This window comes from Heloderma suspectum, chromosome Z (assembly GCF_057233095.1).
Source record: "Heloderma suspectum isolate Gila_16-S chromosome Z, 16-S_ref, whole genome shotgun sequence".
Lineage (NCBI taxonomy): Eukaryota > Metazoa > Chordata > Lepidosauria > Squamata > Helodermatidae > Heloderma > Heloderma suspectum.
This window is the reverse complement of record NC_139476.1, coordinates 10564434-10582356: the sequence shown is the minus strand read 5'-3', so window position 1 is coordinate 10582356 and position 17923 is coordinate 10564434. Positions and strand designations below refer to the sequence as shown.

Here is a 17923-nt window from a genome sequence, read left to right as displayed (position 1 = left end):
AAGAGAGTAAAGGGAGACATGACAGCAGCCTTCAAATATTCAAACAGCTATCAGGCAGAAGTTGAAACAGAGTTGTTCCCTGTTGCTCCAGAGGGAAGGACTAGAATGATTGGAAGTTGCAGGGAGGTGGATTTTGGATAAACTTTAGGAGAACCATCCTGACAATAAGAGCTTTTGATGGAAGAATAGTCCGTCCTGGGAGGAGGGCTCTTCTTTGCTGGAGGTATTTAAGCAGAGGTTGGACAGCCATCTCTCAGGGATGCTGTAGTTGCATTCTACAACTTCCTGACTGTTAGAGCAATACGACAATGGAACCGATTCCCTAGGGAGGCGGTGGGTTTTCCCACACTGGAGGCATTCAAGACGAGGCTGGACAGCCACCTGTCAGGGATGCTCTGACTTGGACTCCTGCACTGAGCAGAGGGTTGGACTCAATGGCCTTGTAAGCCCCTTCCAACCCTACTATTCTATGATTCTGCATTGAGCCCAGGGGTGGACTAGATAACCTCCAAGCTTCCTTCAAACTCTACAAGCCTATAACCACGTGCGGTGCCAGGCCTAGGGGTTGCTGGGCACAGCCTATCCAGTCATGACATTACAAAGCATAGTCCCCAGCCCATGTACTGCCTTAGCACATAAGCCCATGTGCACATATATCACGACAAAAATATGTGCTTCAGTACAGAAGTCACTGTTAGGACACCACAAGCCTGCACGCTGCACCTGCGGCACGCCACCAATTCCTCCGGTGCTCCCTTCGTGAACCAGCCAGACCTGTGGCAGCAAATACATACGCACAATAGCTATAAAATTGCTGGCATCGCCCCGCTGTGCTGCCTTAGTGAACAAGCTATGACAGGACATGCATGCAGGCTACACTGCAAAAAGCAGTCACCGCCTCTACCCCAACAAGGTTGGATCTGAGTGCAAGCCAAGAGGCCGACGCCAAGGGCAGGCATGATGGGGCCCCTGCCGAATGCCCACACCCCAGCAGGGGCCCACTGACTAGGGTTGCTCCTCCTCTTCACCAGTGCAACCGGCTTGCTCTCCTGCCTCTCTCGCTCCTGCCCAGACAACGGTGGTGGCGAGGAGCAGGAGATGCCAGGGCCTGCTTGCTCCCTGGCTCTCTGCGTGCCATGCGAGTGAACGGGAGCCGTGATGAGGAAGGGGAGGAGGAGAAGGGAAAGCAGCTGGTGAAAATGGCAGTGAGAACATGGACTCACTGCAGGAGGGGGACCATGGAGTGTGTCTTGGCCAAGGGCCCTCCGAAACCTGGAGCTGGCACGGGGCAGACCTGTCGTCGTCTGTGGTCCGAAGCCACGGTTGCGAACACACACGGCCTGCACTGTTCGATCGAGTGAGGGTCGTGTGTGTCCCCTGCCCTGCCCTGCCTTTCCAACATCCTGTCGGTTTGCAGAGTTCCAAAAGAGCAGCTACAGCAGCTCCGGCTCAGCAGAAAAGGGAGCGGCGCTGTGCGGCGTTGCCATGGGGACCGTGGAGTTAATTAAGGCCTACACGCCGCCGAGGCCAGGGTGGAGAAAGGCCATCTCGGTACTGCCGAAGCGCTGGAGCGCCCAGCCACCAGCCTCCCATTCCTTGACAACAAAAGAACATTCAATTAGCAGAGACCCACTTCGCCACCAAATGACTGTAATTAAGCGGTGGATGGGGTGCTCGCTCCCCATCAGCTTTCCTAGCTTGATGGAGACCCCGGCACCGTGTTCCTGGCCAATGTCTGAAAATCGGCTTGTACCCACACCCAGCCCAGGGCTGGCGTCAAGGGTGGGCATGGTCGGGCATCTGCCAAGGGCCCACACCCCAGCAGGGGCCCACTGGCAAGAGCCCCCTGGAGCTGCTTCTCCTCTTCCCCCTTGCAACCGGCATGTTCACCTGCCTCTCGCTCCGGCCCAGACAACGGAGGTGGTGAGAAGAAGGAGCAGAGATGCCGCGGCCTCCTTGCTCCTGGCTCTCCACCTGCCAAGGATGCAAGTGGGAGCAATGATGAGGAAGAGGAGGAGGAGCAGCAGCCAGTGATGGTGGCAGGAAGAAGGTAGACTCATGGAGTGTGGGGGTGTCTTGCCCAAGGACCCTCCAAAACCTGGAGCCAGCACTACCCAGCCTATGGGTTCTTCTCAGGGGCTGGAGGAAGACGCGTGCACCCTCCCCTCCATCGGTGAAGTGTGAGGATGTGAGGACCTCCACCATATTGTACAGTCACATGTTCCTTTGATTAAAGATATTCTAAGGAAAAATTGAATTATCCAGTCATGCATGATAGCATGGTGGGAGATGATAGCCCTGTTCCAATCCCCGAAGGGTTGTCACACAGAAAAGGGCAAAGACCTGTTCTCTGCTGCCAGCGTAAAGCACAGTGGAACTGGATCTAATTGGCTTAAGTGGCAGGAGGGTAGATTTCAGCTGATCGTTAGGAGAAACTCCTTCAATGTAAGAGCAATTCGAGGATGGAGCCAATGAGCTACAGGGGCGGTGAGCTCTCGCTGGCTGGAGACCTTCAAGCAGAGGCTGGGCAGGACTCTGTGAGGATGCCTCAGCTCATGGGTCTCCAACCTTTTTGGACCCGTGGGCACATTTGGGAATTTGAGAAACTGCTGTGGGCACCACCACAAAATGGCTCCCATGGAAGATGTCCCTAGTTAAAGAATGGCTGCTGTGGGAGCCTGGCTAGTCAAGAGGTCTGGGGATGAGGGGAGAGAAATAGCGAGGCTAGGGACTGCGAAGGGGAGGGAAATGGAAAGAGTTGCTTCCTGGCCCGCCTAATCTTCTTCAATCCACACACACCTAGCCCCTTTGCTCTCTCTTTCTCCACTCCCAGCCTCTAACCTCCCAATTTCTCTCCCTTCCCTCTCCCTAGCCTTCTTCTTTCTCTCCCTTCTTAGCCCCCAGCCTTGCTCTTTCTCTCCCTTCTTAGCCACCAGCCTTGCTCTTTCTCTCCCTCTCACCCCTTTATCTTGCTATTCCTCTCCTCTCCCAGCCTCTAGCCTCACTATTTCTCTCCCTTCCCCCTATCCTTCTTCTTTCTCTCCTTTCATAGCCCCTCGCCTTGCTCTTTCTCTCTCACTCACCCCTTTATCTTGCTGTTCTTCTTCACTCCCAGCTTCCAGCCTTGCTATTTCTCTCCACCCAACCCCTTTCCTCACTATTTCTCTCCCTTCCCCAGCCTTAGCCTTCTTTCTCTCCATTCCTAGCCCCTGGCCTTGCTCTTTCTCTCCCATTCACCCCTTTATCTTCTCTTTCTCTCGCCTCTACCCATTTGCCTTGCTTTCTCTTCCTGCCCACTGAACAGGGGCAGGAAGAGATCAGGAACAGGAAGGAGAACCTGGTGGCCTATTATTTTTCAATTTTTTTAAAAAAAAGTTTTTAAGGGATTCAAGAGCTTTGTGGGTGCCACTGGGGGTGCCCTTGGGTGTTATGGTGTCCGCGGGTTCCACATTGGGGACCCATGCCCTAGCGCTAAATTTCCTGACTCAAGCAGGGGATTGGACGAAATGGCCTTCAAGTCCCCCTCCCTCCAACTCTACGATTCTGTGAGTTCTGTGAGTTCAAATCACCCAGTCAGCCCTGATGGTCACTGGGTGTCCTTTGGAACAGTCACAGTAATAGTTTCAGACTGGTCTCCCTTGCAGGGTTGTTGTGAAGACAAAATGGGGACAAGGAAAGGCCAGGATAAAAATGCAATTAATTAAAGAAAAACAACAGCCCAGCATTCATGGCCAGCTGTGCGCTTCATGGAACTTTCAGCACTCATGTGCATGCATTTACATCCACAAGCCCTCAAGAGAAGATGCATTCCCCCCACACACACATACACACACTCAGAGATTTAACTTTTAAAACTCTGGAGGATGAGGTTGTGAATCCTGCTTGCAGTTTCAGATCCCTTTCCCTTCTCATTGGCTGAGCTCCGTGATGTTAAAGTAAATCCTTCAACTGAGGAGGAGGAAGGAGGCAGCAACAGAATGTTAATGATCAGCACAACTTTCATGATGGAAGTAAAAGGTCAGTTGCATTACAACAGTGACAACTCTAGCAATGCACAGTACCATCATTTAAAAAAGGTAAACTAGTGATGATATACTCCCAGAATAGGTAGCAAAAAACCAAGTTTGTTGATTCATATGCCACCCTAGACCTCTTCTTCCCCCTTCCACCACCATGTAATTCTCCATCATCACACTTTGCTGTAGCACTTATCTATAGCTGAGCAGTAGCAATGCCATCTCTCAGCAGCTCCTGCTTTCAATAAGCAATCATTGAAGAGGATTATTAACAGCCAGCCCTGATCACAAGCGGGCAAAGTTAAAATCTCTCACTAAGTGAAATTCGAGGCCAGGGGTTGGGGGGTGATGGTTGGGGGGTGGGGCGGGGGGTTAGGATGCAGACTGTGCTTCAGTATTTCAGAGCAATGCATTGTATGCTTTTTTCCATTTTCCCCAAACTTGCAAATAACACCAAATTGGCCTGGAAAAAGCAAAATGCTGGAAAGGAGGAAGAGGAAGAGGGTTGGAAGGTAGAAGGGCTGCTACTGCAGGGCTCAGTCCTGGGCCGAGCGCTCTTCAACATTTTTATTAATGTCTTGGAGGAGGAGGTGCAGGGAATGCTGATCAGATCTGCAGATGACACAAAATTGGGTGGGATAGCTAATACCTTGGAAGACAGAAACAGAATTCAAAGTGATCTTGATAGACTGGAGCGCTGGGCAGAAAACAACAGAATGACATTTAATAGGGATCAATGCCAAGTTCTGCACCTCGGAAAAAGAAATCAAAGGCACACTTACAAGATGGGGGATACGTGGCTCAACCACACTACAAGTGAGAAGGATCTTGGAATTGTTGTCGATCACATATGAGCAATGTGATGTGACTGCAAAAAAGTCAAATGCTATTTTGGGCTACATTAATAGAAGCATAGCTTCCAAATCCTGTTCCCCTCTACTCAGCACTGGTTAGGCTTCATCTGGAGTACTGTGTCCAGTTTTGGGCACTGCACTTTAAGAAAGATGCAGACAAGCTGGAGAGGGTTCAGAGGAGGGCAACAAAGATGATCAGGGGACTGGAAACAGAGCCCTATGAGGAGAGACTGAAAGAACTGGGCATGTCTAGCCTTGAAAAGAGAAGACTGAGGGGAGATAGGATAGCGCTCTTCAAGTACTTGAAAGGCTGTCACAGAGAGGAAGGCCAGGATCTCTTCTCGATCATCCCAGAGTGCAGGACACGGAATAATGGGCTCAAGTGACAGGAAGCCAGATTACGGCTGAACATCAGGAGAAACTTCCTGTTAGAGCCACACAACAATGGAACCAATTACCTGGGGAGGTGGTGGGCTCTCCCACACTGGAGGCATTCAAGACGAGGCTGGACAGCCACCTGTCAGGGATGCTCTGACTTGGATTCCTTCATTGAGCAGGGGGTTGGACTCGATGGCCTTGTAGGCCTCTTCCAACCCTACTGTTCTATGATTCTGTGACTCCACATGATTCATGCCTGACCCATATCCAGGCCAGAATGATTCTTCAGATGTAGAGCCTGAGATTGCAGAGCCTGAAGACATCAGAACAGAGCTGCAGTGAGGAGAGAAAAGTACTTGAAGTCTTTGAAAGGTTGTCCCAGAGAGGAAGGCCAGGATCTCTTCTCGATCATCCCAGAGTGCAGGACGCGGAATAATGGGCTCAAGCTACAGGAAGCCAGATTCTGGCTGAACATCAGGAGAAACCTCCCGACTGTTGGAGCAATGCGACAATGGAACCAATTCCCTAGGGAGGCAGTGGGGTCTCCCACCCTGGAGGCCTTCAAGAGGAGGCTGGACAGCCATCTGTCGGGGATGCTCTGACTTGGATTCCTGCACTGAGCAGGGGGTTGGACTCGATGGCCTTGTAGGCCCCTTCCAACCCTGCTATTCTATGATTCTATAAAAAAAGATCACCCAACAGAACAAAAATTCAGGAAGCATCCAAGCCAGGAATGCAAATGGCAACAAATGGAAGATCTATTTGGTGTGCCCCTGTGTTCCAAGAAGACCTTCCATTTCCAACATTTTAGAGATTGAAACAGAAATACTCTTGCATACTTGTATCTGCACACTGGCGGAAAGCGTCCAGCCCCGCTTTTTCGCATTGCGGGAGGTCCCTTTGCACTTGTTGGATCTCCTCCATATCACCCTGTCTCGGGCAGATTCAGAAGCAAAGGGCACATTTGCTCTCTCTTTGGGTTCAAAGGCAAAGGAAAACATCATCCGTCATTCTGCAAATATAGCCCTCTTCACGTGTTGCTTATGTGTAAGGCACTCCCATGATGAAGCAGGATCAGGGCCGTGCTCACACATGTGAAGGTGGCCCAAAAAATTTAGGCAGAGCTTGGAAGGTAATTTAACTTTAAATTGGAGTCCGAAATGCACTGGCATTTCGTACAACTGGTAGAATATTGGTGTCTCATGTTCCGACTGCCTGGACTCCACCAATGTCTGGGTGGCCACATGTTTTGTTTTGTTTTGCACTCATTGAAATTTCTGCACTGTCTTTAAAGGCAGCCCCATGTAGAGCACATTACAGTAGTCCAGGCATCAGGGCATCTTAAATACACACATACATTATTTTGAAACTGAGATATCCCCAACTACCCTAAAGCAGGCTTCTCTGACCTGGTGCGTTCCAGATGTGTAGGGACTACAACTCCCATCATACATTGCCCATGTTGGCTGAGGATGATGAAGTTTAATTTATTTATTTAGACTATTTTTATCCTGCTTCTCAGCCAAAAAGTCTCCCAGAGCAGCTTAGAAATCATCAGTAAAAGAAGACAGTCCCTTCCCACAGGCTTGCACAAAAGGAATAAGGAGGGATGAGGGAAAAAAGTTACGCCTGTCAGCAGGGGTAGTGGAATGGCCCTGCTCTCCCCTCTCATCTCCAACACATCTGGAGATTGCCAGCAGGACCAGCGTCAAAGGTAAGCATAGTTGGGCACCTGCCAAGCGCCCTCACCTCAGGCGGGGCCCACTGACAAGAGCCTCCATAAACATTAAATAGCATTAAATTGAAACAGACATGAAATGGTGTAATGGTTCAATTGAAACAGACATGAAATGGTGTAATGGTTCAATTGAAACAGACATGAAATGCTGCAATGTTTCCATTGTTTTTTGTTTGTTGGTTTGTTTTTAAGCTGTTCTGTCCTGCCATGTGGAAATCCAAATTTCCGACAAGAATTTAACCAGAGTGGGACCCATTGGATGTCAGAATCTCAGAACATTTATGGAGCTGAACTGTTCAGTTCCATTTATTCCTAGTGGTAGGAAGTAATACCTACAGTTGTCGAGTTTTTATGATTTTTTTTTAATGTAAAGGGGAAACTCTTAGGGGGTGTGCACATTGACAGTTCGTTAAAGGGACTGGTCAACCCCCTTGCTCGACTTCAGGGTTGCTCACTGTATATCAGGGATGTCGAACTTATTTCAGCCCAAAGGCCAAATTCTATTTTGGAAGAACTCTCGGCAGGGGCATTCCAGTGGTGGGTGAAGCCAAAGGCAAAAGGGGCATGGCCAAAGACAAGGGCGTGGCCAAAAATACCAACATATTTTAGTTTAAAGCTCTTACTGCCAGTGAGGAAGCCTTAGGAGAGGCATCTCAACCTAGGATGGCTGAGAAAACTGCACAAAAACTGGGAAACAATTGGTGGTTGGGGGAAGGGGCAACCCTGGAGGGTCAGACTAGGACCTCAAGCAGACTGGATTTAGCCCACAGACCTGAGGTTTGATACCCTTGCTGTATATATTTGACACCCTTGCTTTGATACCCTTGCTGTATATATTCCTCTTTAAAGAAAAGCCCATGGTCTACCTTGCTGGACTGGAGCGAATGGGGTAGATTCACAGAAACAGGAGTGGAAGTAAAGTGCTGTACTCACTCTCCAAGTATGGATCCTATGTAGGCAAAAAAAAAAAAAGGCACCATCCACACACACATGAATGGAGATAAAAGAAGGCTCGGGGGATCCTCAAGGTTTACAGAAGCACACAAAAACTTTAGAAACCTGTACAAAAACTCTTTAGGGGGAAAAAAAACAATTGCGGGGGGAGGCAAAACCAGGACTGTGCATGCTCAGTGAGCAAGGAATGTGGACTGCGGAATCACATCAGACTTTGAAGCTTTGGGACGGAAACTCAAGAACTTTGGGACCCAGATAGTTTTCTCATCCATCCTTCCAGTAGTTAGAAGAGGGATAGAAAGGAAAAGAAAAATACTCCAGGTGAATGACTGGCTACGAAGGTGGTGCCGACGAGAGAGATTTGGATTCTGGGACCACGGGCTATACTTCCTGGAAGATGGGCTGTTGGCTAGGAACGGGTTGCACCTCACAAAGGATGGGAAGAATGTGTTTGGCCACAGCATGAAGCATTTCATCAGAAGGGCTTTAAACTGAATGCTACGGGGAAGGGAGAGGTAAAGTTGGGGGTAACAATGGACGTAGGCACATGCACTGCAACGGAGAGAACAGCTCTGATAGCGCCCAATAATAGTCTTCAGACACATGTAGGAAGAAAGCCAGACTATGAAGCACACGGTCTTCGATGTCTATGTACTAATGCCCAGAGTACAGCAAACAAACAGAACAAACTTGAACTCTTAATACAGGAGAGAAATTATGACTTGATAGGTGTAACTGAGACTTGGTGGAATGACTCTCATGACTGGAATACAGCAATTGAAGGATATAACTTGTTCAAAAAGAACAGGAGGAACAAAAAGGGAGATGGGGTTGCACTGTATGTGAAAAATACATATCTCTGCACAGAAATACAGGAGGAGGAGCTTGGTAGCCCCATCGAGAGCATCTGGATCAAAATAAATGGAGCAAAGAATAAAAGGAACCTGGTGGTCGGAGTCTACTACCGGCCACCCAACCAAGGAGGTTGAAACTTTTGAAAAGCAAATAGCCAATGTTTCAAGGAAGCATGATGTAGTAGTAATGGGGAACTTCAATTTCCCCGATATTTGTTGGGAGACAAATTCTGCAAAACATGGCCCCTCCAGGAAATTCCTGACTTGTGTGGCAGATAACTTCCTCCCACAGAAAGTAGAGGAAGGAACTAGAGGATCAGCTATCCTTGACTTGATCCTAACCAACAGGGATGACTTAGTCCATAAAGTAGCAGTTACAGGAACTCTGGGGGAAAGCGACCATGTTGCACTTGAGTTCTTGGTTCTAAGGGAAGCAAAAGCCGAGTGTAGTCAAACGCATACCCTGGATTTTAGGAAAGCTGATTTTAATAAACTCAGAACAATGATCAGTAAGGTCCCATGGCAAGCGACTCTAACGAGAAAAGGAGTCCAAGATGAGTAGGAGCTTTTAAAAAAGGAAATTCTCAAGGCACAATTACAAACAATTCCAACAAGAAGAAAAGGTGGAAGACAACAGAAGAAGCCAATGTGGCTTCACAAAAGCTTAGGGATGACCTGAAAACAAAAAAGGACACATATAGGAAGTGGAGAGAAGGCCAAGCAACAAAGGAAGAATACAGGCAGGTAGCACAGAATTGCAGGGATGGTGTCAGGAAGGCTAAAGCTGAGAACAAGTTGAGGTTAGCGAGGGATGCTAAAAGCAGCAAAAAGGCTTTCTTCAGCTACGTGCATAGTAAAAGACAGAGGAAAGAAATGGTGGTTCAGCTAATAAATAAGGATGGCAAAATGATAACAGAGGACAAACAAAAGGCAGAGGTGCTCAATTCCTACTTTGGCTCAGTCCTCTCCCAAAAGTGGGTCTATGACCCTCCTGACAAAGGCGAAGTACAGGCTGAAGGAGCAGGATTGCAGCTTGAGATCGATAGGCATATGGTCAAGGAACACCTAATTACTTTGGACTACAATGGCCATACTGGCTGGGGGTGATGGGAATTGTAGTCCAACATTTCTGGAGGGCACCACGTTGGGGAAGATAGTCCAAGGATGCTGTTTTGCCCTTTCTCACACAGTACTTCGGAACAAAGTATGGAACATCCCTCCCCTGAGTGGAAGACGCCTCCTGTGAGCAGAAGACGCCCCCCTCAAGCAGAAAGGTAGGGAGCAACCTAACGTGTCTCAAAACTGCCGAGACTTACCCCTGGAAGCGTCTTCTGTTCATGCAGCGCCATCTGAGCTTTGATGGCGGAATCTCGGGCACAGTAGGTAAGGAAGGCGCAACCTGAAATGGAGACAGAATGCACCACATCAGCCACAAAAGCCTGCATGCATGCGCAGAAGGCATTTCACCTCCTCTAACAGTATTAAGGACTCTCATCCTCTTGTATACTACACTGCCCACACTCACTCACATGCCCAAACCTGCCAAGAAACCCCCCTTGCTTTCTTGCATTACTATAAGAAGCCTTTGCCTCACCTGTCCCATAAAACACACAAGCGAAGGAACGTTGAAGGGGCTTAAGAACATTCGAAAAGCCCTGCAGGATCAGTCCCATCTACAGCAGCATCCTGATTCCCACAGTAGCCAACCAGATGCCCCAGGCAAGCGCTCGAGCAGAATACAAAGGCAACTCAGCCTTCCCATCTTCCTTGTCCTCAGCAGTTAGAAATCTGCTGTAGACTTCCCCTGTGCAGGGAGGTTCCATTTTGCTATCATGATAGCCCTCCATAAGAAGAACCCCTGCTGGATCAGACCAAAGGTCCACCAAGTCCAGAATCTGTTTTCCCCCAGCAGCCAGCCAGATACCTCCAAGTACAGAGTGGACAATTCAGTGGTTGACTGCTCCTGAACCCATAGAGAGATTCCATATAGCCGTCCTGGCTTGTATCCATTGATAGGCTTATCCTCCATGAATTTGTCCATCCTTTTGGCCAGTTTCTAGAACAGCCTTCCCAAACCCAGCACTGTCAATATGTGTTGCTCTACAACTCCTGTTATCCCAAGCCAACTGGGGATGATGGGAGTTGGAGTCCAACACATCTCGAGAGCACGAGGTCAGAGAAAGCTGCCCAAAAGAGATAGGGAAAAGAAACAATAACACAAACCTGCTGGTTTTCCATCACTTTTTTCAAAGAAAAGGAAGGGAAAGACATTCTTTGTTGTTTCCTCCACCACACCATCTAATAATCAGGTAGACTGTTGCTAAATATGGAAGTTCCATCCTTAGCAGTTCCAGCTAGTAACTGTGAAGGGGGCTAGAATTAGGGATATCAGAGAAATTCACAATGGATTCAAATGAATTCAGATTTCTGTGAATCTAAACCAGATTCCACAGCAGACTGGCTTTTTCTGAGTCATGTGGACCATTTTTTTACGGGGGTATTTAAGTGTACTCAAATGTACACTTGCGCTAATGCACTCTAGTGCAAATGCAAATTAGCGCAAGTGGAACTAAATTCTTGCACATTCCTTTTTAAAAAATCTGATTCTGTCAATGATGGGACAAAAGGTGCCTGAAAATCTGTGAAACGCAGACAGAATGGATTTAACAAAAACCGTATTTCTCTAGTTGCAATGTACCAACAACAACAGCAGAAAAATTGTAAGCAGGAACCAGGCTCTGGAGGGCAAGACTGCAGCCAGTGGGTGGAAATTGCAGGGAATTGGAGATTTTGTCTAAATGTTAGGTGCAAGGTGTTCTAAACAGCAGAACAGACGGCCTCGGGAGGTGGTGCTGAGTTCCTCTTTTGCTGGAGGTATATAAGCACAGACTTAGTGATCCTCTATCAGCAGTATTCAGCCTTCCCTAACTTGGTGTGCTCCAGATGTTTTAAACTGCAATTCCCAGAATTCCAGACCATGAGCCATGCTGGCTGAGGCTGATAGCAGTTGAAGTCCAAAACATCTGGAGAGCACCAAGTTGGGGAAATCTGCTGTAGTTGCTTCCTAGAGTGCAGATCCTGCATTGAACATGGCATTGGACTAGATGACCTCAAAGATTCCTTCCAGCTCTTCAGTTCTATGATTCACGCTTGAGCTCACTCACGCTCCTTGTGCACGGCCATCCACTTAACCTTTGTGCTACAGAGATGCTTGCGGAACTCTGGTTTAAATTTTTAATTCTAATTAATATGCCCCAAGAGCAAGAGAACATCAAACCAACCTGTTGATCATTTTGACTATAAGCACTATTTGTTTTCATTTGCAACATATGGGGAGTTGGAGGGGCAGGGGAAATGCATGCCTCACTCCCATGTTTATTTTTAGCCTTTGGAAAAGGGCGGGGGGATGCAAATAACAGAAAGCAATGAAATACATTACTAAATGCATTACAGAATCCGACTACTCTTTCCCAGAAATTTCCCTTTGGCATCTCTAAACATCTTTGATTGCATTTCTAGCCCATGTCACAATGGTGATGCACAAATTGCATCCATGATTCCTCCCTGTCATAAGAACATATGAAGAGCCCTGCTGGATCAGACCGAGGGTCCATCTAGTCCAGCATTCTGTTCACACAGTGGCCAACCAGCTGCCCACGGGAAACCCACAAGCAGGGCATGAGGACAAGAGCACCCTCCTACCCATGTTCCCCAGCAACTGGTGCACATAGGCTCACTGCCTCTGGTATTGGAGGCAACACATAGCCATCAGGACTAGTAGCCATGGATGGCCTTCTCCTCCAGGAATTCATCCTAGAAGACTATCAATTTGCATGCCTGGGCCTGATCACAATCACTCTGCTAAGCATTTGCTGAGCAGACAGCAGTGTTAAAAATCTCCCCTCAAATAATAAAAATAACTCAGCACAGTCGTGTAGTACAGTCAGGGCTCACAGGGACGGAGTGACGGCACTTTTTTATTCGCGAGGACGTTAATATCATTTGCCATCCTACCCCACTTACACTTCCCTGCTCTGTCTCAGCTTAGCTGCAAACCTCACAGTAACAATAAATTTTCCCAGCAATAATACATTTTCCCTGTCCAGATGCAAAGTATTTTGGGGTGGCTTGGTCTTGAATAGGCAACTAAGACCCATTCACTTTATAAAAGACCTGCTCCAGGTGGAGATGAAAACTGCTAGAATGGGTTTGTTGATATGGATCAAGAAAGCTGCCTGCATTTTTGGAGTCCCCTTGGGGGCATGGTTTCAAGGACCCTCGTGTACCACTACACCATTGCATAAACGAATGTTACCGCTCATCACACAGTCTAATGGTGCCATCTTTATGTGCACAGATGTAGTGCAGTGGCTAAAGCGAATGACTATGAATGAGAAAGTCACCAGTTCAAACCCTGCCTCTGCCCCTAAGTGGCCTTAACGTAAGCTGCTCTCTTCTCAGCCTCAGTCCCCGCATCTGCAATATGGGGGATGATAATACCATCCCACCTTACAGGGTTGTTGTAAGGATCATAACTAGACATTGTATGTGAAGCGTTTTGAACACCTGAAAGTGCTATACCAATGTTAAATATGATTAGCATGATTCCCTCTCTTTCTGATGTTTAGGCGTGAGTGCTGATCCATATGTAGCCAAAACAGCACAAGAAGGAGGTATCAGCAGAACTGGGAAGAAACCCTGAGGTTTGTACAAGTACAAAAAAATCTTTAGGGGGGAAAAAATACGTAAACCCCAAAAGTAGCTGAATGAGGAGAGAGGTGTGGATTATTGAGTGCCAGTTGAGGGGGGAGGAATGGAGCAGCTGGAACCCTGAACAGCAGCACTCCATGCCGCAAAATTTTGTTGCAGCTCCCAGTTAATAATCCTTGTGGTCACCGGCATTGCCTGCCCCTAAATCCAGCCCTGAACGATCTCCCCTCCCAGCCAACACTGCCCTCCTATTATTACTTAGCATGGACTCCCCTAAGGAGATAAAAAAAGCAGGGCAAAGAGATTCTGGATTCGCACACCCCACCTTAACTGGGTGAAGGGGATCTGCTGATCATGCCTTGCATTCACACACACACCCTTCTCCAAATCCTAGAGACAAAAAGCAACAATGCAGGTTTTAGGGCACGGGGCGGGTGGGGGGGCAGGGAGAGGAGGGTTTTAGGAAAGATGAAGAAGCATGACCTGCAAAACAGCAAAATCAGTTCCCAGGCCCATGAACAATTTGCAAACCCAGGCTGCCTGCCCACCCAAAGAATCAGCTGTTATTTTGCTAAACATTCATTCATTTTTTCCTCTAATTATTGATTACATTTCTTTCCCACCTTTTCCTCCAAGGACCTCAAACTGGCATGCATAATTTCCCTACATTTTATCTTCAACGACAACCAGCAAACTTCATGGCTGAGTGGGATTTGAACTCGGGTCTCCCCGGGCCTCATCTGACACTCTTAAATCTGACACTCTCAAAATACAGTTTATTTTGTATAGCAGAAGCCATTACAAAAACAGAACACGTCAAAGACAAAGAAAAGAGTAAAATACTTTGGTCAGTTAAAATAATAGTAAAACCTAGCATTCTAAGAAATAAAGGATCGTTCCACAAGTTCGACTTATCACAAACTTTTCCCCTTAAAATTGCTGCCCCAAAAGCAAAGCAGGCCACCTTTTCAGAAACAGGAGAGGCTGGTCCCCCAATAAAAAAATAGTCAAATCCCCAGCAGATCTGCTTGATGGCAAATCTAAATCTCTAAACGAGGCTGTGCTTAAGTCCTGGTAAATTGGGCAAACAAGTAAGATAATAAGGAAGGTCTTCAGACAAATTGGCCCCACATGTGATGCTCTAACTGCTGTACCACACAGCTCCCTAAGAGGAGCACTACAGAAGAGGGAATGCGGTTTCTTCTCTCTGCCCTGAGTAATCCAGGTCTTCTACACCAGGGATGGGCAGAAGGAAGGAAGATCTCTGGCTGACTTGCAAAATGGAAAAACTTTCTACTTCGGATAGTTTAGCAATAAAAAGGGTCTTTCTCACTTCCTCCCCGCACCACAAATGAGGCTGCAGAACATGGTGGAATTGGATTTGGCATGGGATAACCAGCCACATAATGAGGAAATGCATCCCCCCCCCCGCCAAAAGATGAAGATTTGCATATTATTTGCATATGCTAATTGATATGCCCAGATGCAAATGTGGAGATCATGACTATGATTTTACATAGAAATGCAGTACGTCTCACCCAAGTGGAGAAGACTGTGACCCGGTGAGCCAAATACCTGTTCATTCTGCTATCCAGGTGCTGCTACCTGGGGGCAACTCCCAAGGCTCCTGTTCTGCTCTTCCTTCTTAGTGTTCTTGATCTTTACAGCAGACTTGGACTAGACAGTCCTTCAAATGGAGGGCTGTACTTTGTAAAGTAGGACACCTGGCTACCCTAATAGACTTAGAATTCCAGTTCGCATAACTGACAAATTCCTGGGCTCAGCAAGCATTCAGAGGCACCCCGCTCTTTCATTCTAAGCACGCACACATACACACACACACACATACACACACTCCCCTGGGCCGCTATTTTACACCTGGATCCAGCTGGTGGATCTAAAGGGTCTAGCAAAAAAACAAAGTAGATCCCGTAAGCATAAAGTCTGCCCTCCCCTGCTTTACACGACTTTTGACCCCTATTGTAGCTCCAATCGGGGGAGCTACAATACCCCATCCCCATCCCCAGCTGAAGCAAAACTTAAGGAAGTATGAGACCCTGCAACAAATCTTGCAGTGTGGAGGGTTCCTTTACAGGGTGCCAGCCAGCCAGCTAGCCATGCCCCTTTTCATGGGTGCTTCCAGACGGACAGCTCCTATTGCTACCAGGCAAAAGGCATAATGGAGCTATTCCAGCTTTCCCCTTTCACCGATTTTTTTTGTGGTAAAAAAAAAAAAGACAGGCAAAGCAGTGGGAAAACACAGGAGGATTGCAAAGGAAATAGAACGTCTTCTGGATCCCTTGCAAAATTCCATCTTTGAGGCAGGGCGATTGCACAATAAAAGACTCGTCTGTCCCCGCACAAGAGCCGTCTGTGACCACGGAGCTGTGCTCAGTCCCATTTGGGCTGTTCAGGAGGTTTTAATCCTCCCACCACACCCCCTTTAGGGTATTTTTTCCCTATAAAAAGTGTGTATTCCTGCAAACCTTGGGTTTCCCGCACAAATGCTGATCACCACTCTTGTGCGTGGGTTCCAGTTTGGTTATGTAAGGATCAGCCCTCTGAGGACAAGTTTGAGATTAGTATATAGGATAAAAGCTTACAGCCATGTAGAAATAGAGTTGTAAGCTGCTGCGTCCTGAGTATATCTTAAGACTTTGCCAGTTGGGGAAATAGGGGAAAAATAAATTGTATAGTGAAACATTGTGCTAAACAAAGACTTTTTTTTTAAAATTAGCTGGGAATGCAAAGAATAATGTAAATCTCAGCATTTTGTGCAGAAACAGGAGAAACTCTTTAAAAAAAAAAAAACACCTCTGAAACTTAACATCCCTAAAATGTAGAAGCAATAAATATGGATATTGCTAAACTCCATGATTCTCTTGAAAAGTCTATCCTCATATAGACAAGTGCTGTAGTACACTACGGATAAACAGAGATGTTTAATTTTGACTCATAGCTTTGCATCCTTCTCCCTCCCAGCAAATAATATATGCTTGAAAAGAAGAGTTTACTTCTCCAGTTAGAATTAGCACCTGAAAGTTCCATCACTCCTTCTAATACTGAACTTGGTTGGTCAATGCCGACAGAAATGGAGCCATTGAGAAACAAGAGGGTGGTAATGGTATACTTGCTTCAGGGAACCCTGAGCCTTACAGAAGTACAATTTTTTTTAGAAAATAAACTAAAGGTGCAATCCTATGCAGGTTTAGACAGAAAAAAAATCCTACAACTCCCAGCATCCCCCAGCTTGCTGTGCTGGGAATGCTGGGAGTTGTAGGACATTTTTCTGTCTAAACTTGCATAAGATTGCACCCTAAGAGGGAAACCTCCTCCAATACAGCAGAGAGGACTGAACATTGAGTTTCAGTTGGAAACAAACAAAAAAAAGAAAACTGATGGGGGTTGTGGAATGGAACAGCCTCCTAGAAGACAGCATGACTGGCATGCTGGAAATTAGCACTCCTATTGGGAGAGGATATGCTACAACATTTTGTTGCAGACCTGACTTGTAGCTTCTTATTCTCATCTTTTACTTGGAGCTTCATGGATTTCAGACATTTCATTTATTTATTTAAGACATTCATTAGCCACCTTCCAAAATGTGATAACCACCTTCGACAACATTAAAAATAATGACCCACAATGACAATGATGAGACGAAAGCCAATGAAACCAGACCGTTTCATTGTACTTCAGCCTGCCAAAATCGAAAAGCAGGGCCACCAAGAACAAATACAAGTGTAACTTATCCTTCTCAATTAAAAGCAGCCTGACATTTAAAAAAATGTATTTGGGGCCTACCTAAAAGACAAGAGGGAGGGAGCTGATCGTATCTCCTAAGGAAAGGAGTTCCATCAAGGTGGGGCCACCATGGAGAAAGCCCTGTCTCTTGTGCTCACCAGTCTAATCTCATCCCTGATGGGCCTGTGTGCAGGGCCTCTGTAGCGGATCCTAATGCTCTGGCAGATTCATATTGGCATAGGCCAATATGTGGAACCTCTGCCAAATTCAGTGTCAAAGAAGCTCTTTGGGGCCACATTCCAGTAATGGGCAGGACTAGAAGGCAAAAGGGGTGAGGCCAAAAATGCTGGCATATTTTATCTTAAAGCTCTTACTGCCATTAACTATGCTTAAAGGAAAGGCATTTCTTTTTAGAATGGTGGAATACGTGCAAAAGCCAGGAAACTACTAAACGATTAGTGCCCAGGGGAAGTAGGTGGGGGCTGGGGAAAGGGTTCATGGCCATCTGGGGAAGCCCAGGCAGGTCAGATTTGGCCCACGGACATGAGGTTCAACACCCCTGCTGTAGGTGGTCCTTTAAGTAACATGGCCCCAAACCATTACGGTATTTAAAAGGTTGATACCAGCACTCTGAATTAGGCCCGGAAGTGTACAGACAACCAAAGCAGCTGATGA

At 47.1% G+C, this 17923-nt stretch overlaps 1 protein-coding gene across 2 annotated transcripts in view; it reads right to left on the bottom strand.

Annotated features, from left to right (window-relative positions):
* CELF5 (CUGBP Elav-like family member 5) overlaps positions 1-17923 on the bottom strand; it is a 96618-nt gene that overhangs the window by 54824 nt on the left and 23871 nt on the right. For both annotated transcript variants that reach the window (XM_084826093.1, XM_084826094.1), the window contains exon 2: positions 10111-10193. In XM_084826093.1, the coding sequence (XP_084682219.1) occupies positions 10111-10193 (83 nt within the window). The remainder of the gene's footprint in view (positions 1-10110; positions 10194-17923) is intronic.